The 12,555-nt window shown below is 42.2% G+C and overlaps 1 protein-coding gene across 4 annotated transcripts in view; it reads left to right on the top strand.

Annotated features, from left to right (window-relative positions):
* Window positions 1–12,555, top strand: part of insc (INSC spindle orientation adaptor protein) — a 71,679-nt gene that overhangs the window by 18,757 nt on the left and 40,367 nt on the right. For 3 of the 4 annotated variants that reach the window (XM_080761768.1, XM_080761767.1, XM_080761766.1), the window contains one exon: window positions 4,454–4,545. The exons of the other annotated variant lie outside the window; for it this stretch is intronic. In XM_080761768.1, the coding sequence (XP_080617894.1) occupies window positions 4,472–4,545 (74 nt within the window). In that variant the 5' untranslated portion in view covers window positions 4,454–4,471. The remainder of the gene's footprint in view (window positions 1–4,453; window positions 4,546–12,555) is intronic. 4 annotated transcript variants of the gene reach the window in all.

The raw sequence follows: 12,555 nt of genomic DNA, 5'->3' as shown, positions 1-12,555 counted from the left end.
GAACTGAACAGAACCAGCACATTCTGTCTAGCATGAACTGAACAGAACCAGCACATTCTGTCTAGCATGAACTGAACAGAACCAGCTCATTCTGTCTAGCATTAACTGAACAGAACCAGCACATTCTGTCTAGCATGAACAGAACCATGAGGCAGCACATTCAGTCTAGCATGAACAGAACCAGGCAGCACATTCAGTCTAGCATGAACAGAACCAGGCAGCACATTCTGTCTAGCATGAACAGAACCAGGCAGCACATTCTGTATAGCATGAACAGAACCAGGCAGCACATTCTGTCTAGCATGAACAGAACCAGGCAGCACATTCTGTATAGCATGACTAAAACTATGAACTAAAACTATGACGCAAAATGTTTGTCGACCACGTTTTTTTCACAGACGAAAACTAAACGGAAACTAAATGGAAACTAAGCCATGACAATTTTGTCAACAAAGACTAAATGTTAGGTTGTGATTGCTTGCAAAAGTCCATTGTGGTCATTGTGAAAACCCAAAATAAGTGATGTCAATGTTAATGCCACATCTGACCTGGCACACAGTACAGTACAGTACAGTACAGTACAGTACAGTACAGTACAGTACAGTACAGTACAGTACAGTACAGTACAGTACAGTACAGTACAGTACAGTACAGTACAGTACAGTAAGACAATCATTGCAAGATATCTTTGACTTACTTACTTACTGGCACTACTGTTTGTATAGTACAGTACCTTTTACAGTTTACTGTATCAATGTTTGCTATAACAAAACGCTTAAAGGGTATTTATATTTATGTGTGTAATATGTGATTTTAGATTGTAGCAGTGAGCCTGTTGTCTCTGATGTCATGGACACTGGTCTCACTACCTTCCTGGACTACAATTCCCATAATTCTTTGGTGCACTGCTCCTCCTTGTGGAAAGGGGGGAGAGCTGTCTTACTGAGACAACATGTAGTCCAGGAAGGAAGTGAGCCCAGTGTCCATGACATCAGAGACAACAGGCTCACTGCTACAATATAAAATATCTAAAACCACATATTACACACATAAAGACCCCCAGGAAAGTGTTCTAAAGCTCCTAAACGTCATTAACATATATTTTTTTGCAAAAAGGGTGAAGTGTCCCTTTAACAACCCTCATTTGAAACAGGTTGATGACTAAGTATTTGGGTTCATATATATCTTCTTCGCAAAATGACTTTCAAACTAGGAAGGGTATGGCCTGATCAGCCTGCAATGACATGCATAAGATCTGGTCATCCCGTCTCAGTAAGGGGTTCAAAGTAAAAATATTTAGGACTACAGTCAAGCCGATTCTACTCTATGGCTCCGAGACATTAAGAAATTAGAGAAACGGCTGGATGGCACTTACACCCGCCTTCTAACGAGAGCGGAAAATCTCTCTTGGGAGAGCTACCCATCGACTTCTCTAATATACGGCAACCTTCAGTATGCATCAGTAAGCAGGAACTGGGGATGGCAATGAAGGACCGGGAAGTCTGGCGTGGCATTGTGAAATCCATGATCTCGACCGCGGTCGAAAAAGGTGGATGATGCTGTAACAATCTTTATGCCATCTTAGATCTAATAACATGTACTGTAACTATAAAGCAGGCAGCCGCTCACTGTGTGAAGAAGAGGCACTAAACCCGCCTGGCCGTGAAAGCATGCCAATCTAGAAGGAATGCCAAACCTGCTGTAAACCGCCCGTAATGCTCACTATGACACCAGCACTACACCGCCACCCCCACAACCCACCCACCGTACCCCCCCCCCCCCCCCCCCCCTCCTCCCATGCATCATTTGCCTTGGTGGACACTCTCCTGTTAAAAGGAGAGATTTGTTTCAATACGAGGGTGCTTGACACCTGCATGGCACTTAGTTGCACACTCTAAGTGCTGGGGCTGAAATGGCTTGATTGGGCACATTAGAAGCCTCATCTCAATTAGTATGATAATACACAGGAGAGCGTTGGAAGGAGACGGTCACCCATGTAATGGGATCTCCAGGCACCGTCTCGCACCTTTGACCCTGTGGTTAAATACTGTATCTGGTCAGAATCAGCTATTGCATGCCAATGCCATCGAGAATAATCTAATGGTGCCATAAAGTTAGCGGACAGACTGGTGTGTGTTCCGTTCTGCTGTGTCCTATTCCATTAGTTTCTGTCCTAACAGGATTGCCATGTTAATATTAAACGCTAGAGCCAATGGGGCATAGCACAGTGTGGGTATGCCTGGCCAGGCTGTCAGGCTCCTGCCACAGTACAGTGTGGGTATGACAGAACAGGATCATTTCTGGTCCGGTCTCTCTGAAAATGGTCCCAGAGGAGCAATGCCATGCAGGGCTGACGTTATAGAGCAAATAGCATCCCTTCCCCCTAGCTCCTTCTCTCTTGTGATCTATCTCTCTCTCTCTCTCTCTCTCTGTCTCAGACACACTCTGTCTCTTTTTCGATCTCGCTTACTCAAAGACCCCCTTCCCTCTCTCTCCCTCTCTCTGTCCCTCCCATGCCTCCACAGATAGGTCCCTTGTTGCTCATAAGTACCTAACCCGGGGTATTTTCCGAGAAGTATGAGAGGCCGTAAATCATCAGCAGTGACTTCCCTAATGCACTGACTTCACCATCTTCTGTTTCTCTCCCGTCCCTGTTCTGGCAGCTTTTGATATTACTATTAGTAAGTAAACAACATCAGGAAGAAGCAGGACTCAACCATCAGGATTCCATTATTTATTGTATATGTCATCACACCGGAGAGAGACTAGTGTCTCCCTCCAGAGCTTCCCCCAGCACGCCCCACACACATGTCCCACACATATTTTATACTTTCAGCAGTGTACAGAGTTTCAGGAGTAACAAGAGAAGGTCATTCCTTAAATGGACTCTAATTTATAGTTAACTCACACAGTTTGAAATAGGTTTACATGAGTCGGCTGCAGTCTCTAATGAGTTTGTCAGTGAAGAACAGGTGCGGTAATTAGAATGTTAAGTATAATCTACTAGTAGGCTACATTAAATTAATCAATACCATAGTGTTTATATGCATTTTCTCCACCACATCCCGGTCTCTGTCCCCAAGATATAGCCGAGGCTTCTCTTGCTCACGATGGTATTTCAGTGTGGAAGAACGTATAGAATACTGCGATATCAAGTGCAAGTCACGATCAGATGATGCAGACAGTGACGTCCGCATATGCACATGCACACACTCACACACACACACACACACACACACACACACACACACACACACACACACACACACACACACACACACACACATTCTTTAGATTCCACTTCCTTGTACTGTGAGTGCTTCTGTTGGCTTCGATCGACCCCGTAACACTCTCTAAGCATTTAATAAAAGCTGGTACACTGCCGTGCCAAAACTTGCCCTGCAGGATATGGAGCGTTATCTCTGTGGTGTGCGAGTGTCTGTGTTTGCATGATGTACATGTGTACAGTACGTGAGAGTATAGGTGTGTTGTAGTGTGTGTGTGTGTGTGTGTGTGTGTGTGTGTGTGTGTGTGTGTGTGTGTGTGTGTGTGTGTGTGTGTGTGTGTGTGTGTGTGTGTGTGTGTGTGTGTGTGTGTGTGTGTGTGTGTGTGTGTGTGCGTGCGTGTGTGCGCATGTTTGTATTTACACAGACACATGCATCTGTTTTCTATACATGTGCATATATGCATGTGTGTTTCCCTACATTTCCGCACAGCGCAATTTGTATCTGCTATACGTGCTAATAAACATGACATTAGTAACCAAATGGACCCGTGCAGCATGACATTAACTAAATGGATTAGAGCGCAAGACGGCTTCCGCAGCTTTTGCCCGAATGGAAATGGAATAATCTAAAAGGAAAACATCAATATAAAAAAAAGAAAAACGGAATAAAGTTGTGGCGGGCACTTAAGAATGTTAGCCCCTTTTGCTTGCCCTCAGAGTAAAGAGAGAGAGAGGGAGAGCTGGCTGGCAGCCAGCCAATAAATTAGAAGATAAGAAATATTATTCCACTGGCACAGAGCGGGCCTGTGGCTATTTAAAACAGGGAGCTTTATTGATAATTGAATTACTTGGAAGGAAAAAAAGACAAGACGAGAATAGAAGGCTTTGCAGGAGCAGATCAATAGGGGTGATGCTGTAGTGGATAACACTGCAGTGGCACGCGACACAGCCACGAGAGAGAGAGAGTGTGTGTGTGTGTGTGCGTGTGCGTGTGCGCTCCATGTTCACCACGCACACACACACACGCACACACATGCACACACGCACACACATGCACGCACACACATGTTATGTCCATTAATTTCCTCTAACCATACTTGACTTCATTGCATTTCTCCATGAAGATGTCGAATTCTAAAGTCACAATACACTGATAAGCCTCGACAGAGTCGATTCGGTTTCATGTGATGGTGACGTCAGTATTGAATGCTTTTCCTTGTCTTCTAGGTTGTGTGCTGAAGGATAATGTCCTCAGACAGAATGGCCACTCCACAGAGCAGCTCCAGACAGAGTAGCTCCATCTCATCTTCTTCAATGAGGCAAGTAAAGTAGTAACGACTGACTGGGGCCTGGTGGGAGTCATTATGGACAGGGAGCATTTAGGCCCATTTACACTGGCAGCCAAATCTAACCTGAATCCAGGCTGAATCTATGCCACATCCAGATTAAAATATGATTTGTTTAATTAAGTCTAAATGCAGACTGGTCACATACCGGTAGGCTACAAGTCACATGGAAACAGATTTTTCCCAATGTGACTTCAGTCACATTTCGAATCTGATTTGAGGAGATCCGTCTCAGTCTGAATGCAACAACCTGATCTAAATCAGATTCTATGTGACTTGTACAGTATGTGAGTTGTTTGTGTTTAGACTTATTTAAGCAAATCAGATTATATTATGTCATGTGTTACAATTAAGACATTTAGCAGATCCTCAGGCACTCAGAGTGACTTACAGGCAAGAGGGTCAGAGGAAAGACTGGTGTCTGGTGGATGAGAAGGAGCTTTATTTATTTTTATTTCCTTTCTTTTTTTAATTAGTTCTTATAAAGGAGTAGTATAGTTGCGAAAGCTTCAGCAGAGGTGTGGGAATCGGTGTAGGCCAGGGGGTTGAGGAGGGAGAAGTTAGAGACATGACAGACAGACAGACAGACAGACAGACAGAGAGGGGTGAATATATGTTCCCTCAGCTCAGAGGGTTTCAGATTACCAAGGAGCTGGTCAAGCTGAACTTGTATTGCCATTTGCCACTGCCAACTCGGAAGAGACAGGACAATATAGTAGGGCTGTGCATGGTGAAATATTGTGTCACTAAAGTTCATGATATTAAAATGTTATGATATTCATAACCGTGATGAAAAACTGAAGCGCGATATCAGACATTAATAAAATAATAATACATCTTGTGCTATAGTGCTTTGTTGGAACTGATGCGTCAGCTTCCACAGTTGAGTGCAAGAGCCCCAACGATAATGAGGGGCGTTGGCATTATCATTGCAATTTGCAGGAGACATGAGGCCATTTTCTGTGGTGAAAATGGAATGGAAAATCAAGGATTTCGATGACATCTCCATGTGTTCCGAGTGTAACGTAATATGCCATTTCATGCAAATTTCACTCACACACATTTCAATAGGCTAGTCGATGGCCAATATCATATACAGACCGTGAAAGTGGCAGATTGAACTATAGGGCAAACAACAGCATTGTTCTGCATTTTGCTTTTTTTTTAAACTTTATTTTGTACTTTTGTTTAGTAAAATATCAAATGTTTTCAATATTGTGAACCCATTATGTCGTATTGTATCATACTGTGTGTGTGTGTGTGTGTGTGTGTGCGTGTGTGTGTGCGTGCGTGTGCGTGCGTGTGCGCATGGGGTGGGAAGAGGGTATGTGTAATGAGGAGGCAGATATATGAATTACACTTTGGAGGTGTAAGAATTTGTACTGTACCAGCACCTTGGGTATAGGGTATCTGTGAGGTCAGGACTCAGGTACAGAGATCAACATCAGAATATGAATCTCTTTTTATTGCCTGGTATGTTTGTAATGTACAGTGAGCTTGTTTCGGTGAGGTTGGTACATTGCACAGATATGACAGTATAGAAACATTTAATTTGAAGACAACTTTACTCAAAATATAACATGCATTTGCTATTAGCAGTGTTATCGTCATGGTAGCAATAAAATCTTTGTGCTCACTACAAACTGCAAGCCCCCTTAACTACCACTCTACCAGACATGCGTCCGTATACTTGAGTAGGCTATATAGCAAAACTAGTAGCTCAATTCTAGAGTGTAGGCTACACAAGTTGTCTGCAGTGGCAATACACACAAGAAAGCCCTCACGCACACTGATGCACGCACGCACACACAGACAGACTCATAGACTAAACACCTGTGTCTGGACAGTATATTTGCTTTAGAAGGGAGCTCAGTTGATGCCATTTTTTCCCCTGAGTGCTTTACTTTCATCATCCTGTCTACAGCAGTGATCTTCTCCAACTGCCTCAGTAAAGAAAATACGAGCTGTTATTTTTAGCTTTTTCAAGGGTCCTCAAGATTAATCTCAGCTGTTTGAAGCCAAATCGTGACTTGCCTTGAAGAATTCTTGCAGACACAAACTAGAAAAGTGTGCTCCTTGGAGCGTGGATCTCTGCCAGGCCGCAGGTTGCCTATACCCAGGACTGTGTCAGTCGTGGTGTGCAGCTGTCAGTATAGTGGTTCCATTTTAGGGTATGATTGGACGTTGCATTCATTATTTTTGCCATTCTTCAGTTCACCAATGTCATGAGCTAACCTTTCTGGACACCCTTGTGGAATGTTATGGCATCCAGACCAGGCTTTTGTGAAACGCACACACGCACACGCATGCACACCTAGCACGCATGCACTTTCTCTCTCTCTCTCTCTCTCTCTCTCTCTCTCTCTCTCTCTCTCTCTCTCTCTCTCTCTCTCTCTCTCACAGTCTCTCTCACTCTCTCATCACCCTTACCTTACACCCTTACAAGCCACTGATATCATGCCAGCAGAAAATAGAACATGGAGCCCATGCAGAAGCATGTGCTACTTTGGCCCCCTGGTCGACTGTCTCCTTGTGATAATGCCCTGGAATGGTGACAATGTGTGGCAGACACTGGTGACATGCAGGCAGTCCTTCTCATACAGTAGGGAATAAGATATACAGTCAGTGGTGAGTGACACAAGGTGCTATTATTATTATTATTATTATTAAATTGTTGTCGGGACTGTAGATTGGATCAGTGAATCATAGTGCTGCTATTGGGGCTTATATGCTTAGCTTATGTCGTCTTTATTGTCTCCACCAGTCGAAGCCATGTATGGGGAGAGATATGTTTTGTTACATACTGTATTGGAAAATGTAATAGAGCACCCTTTGTCCTTTATTACATTGTCCAACATATTATGCTGGTTCTGTAAAACTGTGGGAGATGACCTTGCATCATCAAAATTATTTGTGATTTCATAGGATTTTTGAGGAAAACCTATTGTATTATTTTGAATGTGTTTGTACTGCATCATGTTTGATTATGAATATGTTTGACAGCTGTGTGTGTGTGTGTGTGTGTGTGTGTGTGTGTGTGTGTGTGTGTGTGTGTGTGTGTGTGTGTGTGTGTGTGTGTGTGTGTGTGTGTGTGTGTGTGTGTGTGTGTGTGTGTGTGTGTGTGTGTGTGTGTGTGTGTGTGTGTGTGCGTGCGTGCGTGTGCGTGCAGAGGAAACGCATTGTTCAGACAGTTCTGTTGTGAAATACTACATCTACACGAGTGCAGGCACACATGCATGCACTGACGCACACATGCTAACTCCTATTGACAGACACACACACACACACACACACACACACACACACACACACACACACACACACTGTCTTTGGCTCTGCATGGCTTTGTCTTATTCCCACAAACAAACGCATACACAAGCAGCAACCTGCAGAAATACACATGGACGCAATGACCAACACATAGCATAAATACTAAATAAACTCACTGCTAAGTAACTCGTTTACTTAGCAGACTTTGGTGACGTTACTCACTTGGACAATGACATCGAATGTTGATTGGGCAACATTTAATGTCATTCCGGTTTTAATGGATGTGATTAAAAATAAAAAAATGCGAATAACTCTGAATCTAAATCAATGATTCCAATTCTAACAAAGTATTGTGTTTTTGACGTCTCATCGTGGTCCTGTCGCTAGTCGCGTTAGAAGTAATCATAGCTCTGGTGGTTGGCGATCCTAACACTAGCCCTACTAACGTAGGGGTGTGCCAATATATCATCATATATCACATTTTGCGATACTTCCTCCCGTAATATATTGTATCAGCCAGAGAGAGAGAGAGAGAGAGAGACAGACAGAATGAAAAAATAAGGATCTGTAAAAAATACTTAATGAGAGACAGAGGCAGGCCGAGAGAGAATTCACAAAAAAGGGAAAGAAGACTGGGTGAATGTGGTCCTGGCTGAACATTGGGTAGGATCAGTGCGTTCCTTCTGAAGCCGAGCAACACATCACTGAACCATCTGGAAGTCAGATGTCTGACCCTGTACTTACCCATGATCCCCTCCACCATCCCAGACGAGAGGCCCTGATATCCCCTTACCCATCGCTACCTCAGGAGAACTCCTGCAAATCACGCCGTGGCTCGCACACTTAAAAGGGGTCTAGAGCGACCCATATAACCACATGCTTTTCACATTTCACCTCATGCTCATCCCTCACCTCTCTACACAGTGAGGTTCTGTTTTTATTGTATTTGGTGATACTCGTCCTTTGACCCCTGAGAGGTAGAATTGTGTTGTATAGCCTTGCCTCTTGCTACATGGAGGTCAGTGAGAAGGTCTTTCAAATCAAGTTTTTTTTATTGAAAAACAAATCCCGGTCTGATTTCAATGTGATTTTAGTGTCCTTGCGCCTTTTATTAGTACATTTAACATATTTAGATGTAATGCACATTATTTTCCCCCTGCGTTGCATATGTTTTACTTTACTGTAGTAGGCCTACGTCTTATTTGTTATTCCTTGCATTCTGCTCTGTTGTTATTTTGTTTGTTTGTTTTTATTGAGAACTTCAAACTCCAAACTAAAGACTGATCTTTTTCCTTTTTTCTCTTGCGTTTAAAACAGTTTGAGGTCATTGTCGTTTGTTCTTGCATTGTTTCTATTTGTTTTTGACAAACATTTCATGGTAGTCAGTGTTTGCTTGTGGATTTTTCTCATTTTAAAACCCTCCAGTCTTGTTGTTTTTAAATGTGCTAAACGAATTTGACTGATAGATTTGACTAGATTTGACTAATACTGCAGTTTGTTGCTTTGATTAGAATTTTGCTACATATACGATGTCTAAAATCTTATTATGAAGCAGAGCTGGTTGGGGACTTAATATTTAGTTTGAGGATATTTATGCAGGGCATATACTTCAGATCCCAAGGGGAATTGAACCTAAAACTCGCCAGATACAGGAATAGTACAGTTCACCAAATCAAAGATCATCAAATGAGATGATCTGCTTGACATTTGAAGTTGAAATCTCTCATGATAAGCATCGAAGTCTCAAGTGTGAGGAAATCGGAAATTTGAATATTTTGGGGGGTTCTGTGTGAGAATAATGTATGGCGACATTTGACACGTGACTTTGTAGTTCATTATTTGAGGAACAAGAGACCCCTTGTTCCCTACTGTAGTCCGTTCCAAATAAGCCACAGTCGCCCGAATCCTCAAAGTCTCGCAGCTCATTCCACCCACATTTCCATTCGGTTCCATGTTCAGCCACTTATACTGTGGTTCTGTTGTGGTGCTGCAGAGAGATTTCCAGTATACTCCTATGTGGCAGCACAGCGTTACAGACAGCAATGCTCATGAAAAACAGACATGGTGGGATAAAAAAAAAAACAGCTTGTTGAATCTAAGGGCCGATTCATACTCGAAAGTCGGTTCGGCGCTGTAGAGCCTACAATGTGACGTCATTTGAGGTTCGGGGGGGCGGGTACCGTCCTAAAGTCGTCTCTTCGGTGCTACTGAAAATTTCTGACGAGCCAAAATCATTTCGGCACTACAGTGCCGAAACAACGGTATACAGAATATTCTGGAATGAGTTTCTGTGTCTTAGTTTGTGTCACTGACACCAACTCAGGGTCACCTTGGAGTATAAGATGAATAGAAAACATTATATGAAGTGTTGGGTCCACCTACAAACAGGCTCATACTGAATAGACTTTAGACAGATAATTCAATACCGTTGACAGTGGATAAGCTGTTAAAAAGAGGGTTAGATTGAGGGTAATTAAGTCCCTGCGACTTAGAAGCGTCATGTCCAGGGGGTGTACTAGGTCATCATGGCCTATAGGGCACATCATGGCTCAGGATCGAACCATTGGTTCTCAATGCTACTTAACAAAAGAAAGAAAACAAAAAGGTTTGTTTCTCCCCTTTCGAATTAACTTTCTTCCTGTGTTTGTATTATATTGAAGACGTAGGGAAATGAAAAATATCTTTGTCACACTTTTAGACCATATCCGTGGTCGTCATATCTATACCAAAACAATGGGAACATTTCAATTTTTTTCCCATCTTTGTGTATTTTAAACTATTTTTATATCAAAAGTCCATAAAATTCCAATTTGAAAACGTGCTGCATGATGATGTCCTGCATGAATACAAAATGTATCTTGATTTCATTCACCGTCCAAACACTGCTGCTTCTGATTACAGATCAACTACTCAGTTTCTAATCTCATTCAAGATGATATCCAGACAGTGTATTAATCGTTTCAAAGTGAATCATCACGCTAAAATATTTACTATACTTATACGTGTACATGTACACGCATGGAGCTACGTCCCATACCCTGAAGGGATGCGACATTATGATTGGTTAAAAAACACACAGCTTTCCGTTTCAGAGTAAAACTTTAAAATAAAATGCTTGAAAAATACCATTGCACCTTTAAGCGAATGATAAACATATGGACATGCAGAATCAATTACACACCATGGGACATGTCAGGCTTCTATCACTCTCAAATATGTTGGCAATTATGTAAAGTCCCTGAACACTCATAAATGTGTTTTCATTTACTCTTACTGATTACACCTCGAGTCAGGTCGAAGCTGTAGGTCAAGCTGCTGACAATTTCATCATGTCACAGACTGCAACAAAACAGTGTGAGGGTCAGCTCTCATTCTAACCCACACAACCATGAGGTGTGATCAGCCAGAGTAACTGAAAACACCTGTATGAGTGTGCAGGATATGGATACACCCAGGCATACGTGGCAAGAGGCGACAAGATGCCACCTAGTCCAGGCGTCTCTTCCGGGTTTTTAAACAGCTGGTGGATGGAAATGACATTGGCGCGTGGCTGCAACTTGTCGCGTCGGCCAAAAAACGGAAATGCTTGGCTTTCCCGATCTTATTTAAATGGTGTTTAGGACACATTTAGGAAATATTTTAGTCATGACGCCAGGTTCATGACCAAAATTTGTCATGAAAAAGTGGTCTCGCTTCCTTCCTGGACTATACAAGTCACACCTCCACGCAGCCTCCCCTCTCTCCACGAGGAGGGGCAGTGCAACAAAGAATCATGGTCATTGTAGGAATTCAGGCCATAGGGTGAGAATTTCAAATTGTGCTACTGTTATCTACTACAAATAGTATTAACATTGGGTGACTGCAGTTTCTTCCAGCGATGAAATGTCCCTTTAATCCTCCGTTTCATCCATTGCTCAGCAATTAAAATGTTCGTCTCCCAAGGCCAGTTTTTCCCACTTTGTCATGACATAATTAACCTATAAATAGTTGATCACTACACCGTCATTTTATTCAGCTATAGTGTAGATAACATAAAGGCAAGAGCAAATCGGCAATTTTTGTGCTAACACAAACATTAAATGCCATTGACCATGAATGGAGAATTTACGTCATTATATGTAGACGAGCAAATCGGTATTTTTGTTAAATTCCCATTGACAAGGAATGGAGAATTTACTGTACGTCATATATTTTTGAGGAAATGAATTATAATAATAATAAAATGTTACATCATGATGATTTTATTCACTATAGTTTTCATTAACAACTAAACACATCCTCAGCCATCCTATATTTTACTCAAACTAATGGGAGGCTTATAATTTTTAACCAAACATGTAGACATTTCAGCCTCTGTGTGTCTGCTTTGTTTTTCATAATGAATCATTTGAGACCTGGTGTAGTACAACTCCTGCTGTGGCCACCCACCCGCAAAGAGAAAATGTGTCCCTAGTCCCTCCTGCCCAATTATTTAACAGCATTACTACTGTAGTTATTTTGCAAACATATTATATTATTACAATCTTTTTGTCAAATTTTGACAAATTGGAATGGATTTTATTTGATGGTTTTTACATTGGACGACATACTGTAGTGCTGCATGGCATTGCATTGATATCAATATGACAGCATTTGGACAACATTGTCTATAGTCTATAATTGACTCCAGAGGCTCTGGTGGATTTGAATCAGGCATGCCAGTCGGGATAATGG

The sequence above is a fragment of the Protomyctophum bolini genome (assembly GCF_963924005.1).
Source record: "Protomyctophum bolini genome assembly, chromosome: 4".
NCBI lineage: Eukaryota > Metazoa > Chordata > Actinopteri > Myctophiformes > Myctophidae > Protomyctophum > Protomyctophum bolini.
Note: the sequence above shows the minus strand (reverse complement) of the source record. Positions and strands in the feature narration are given on the sequence as shown.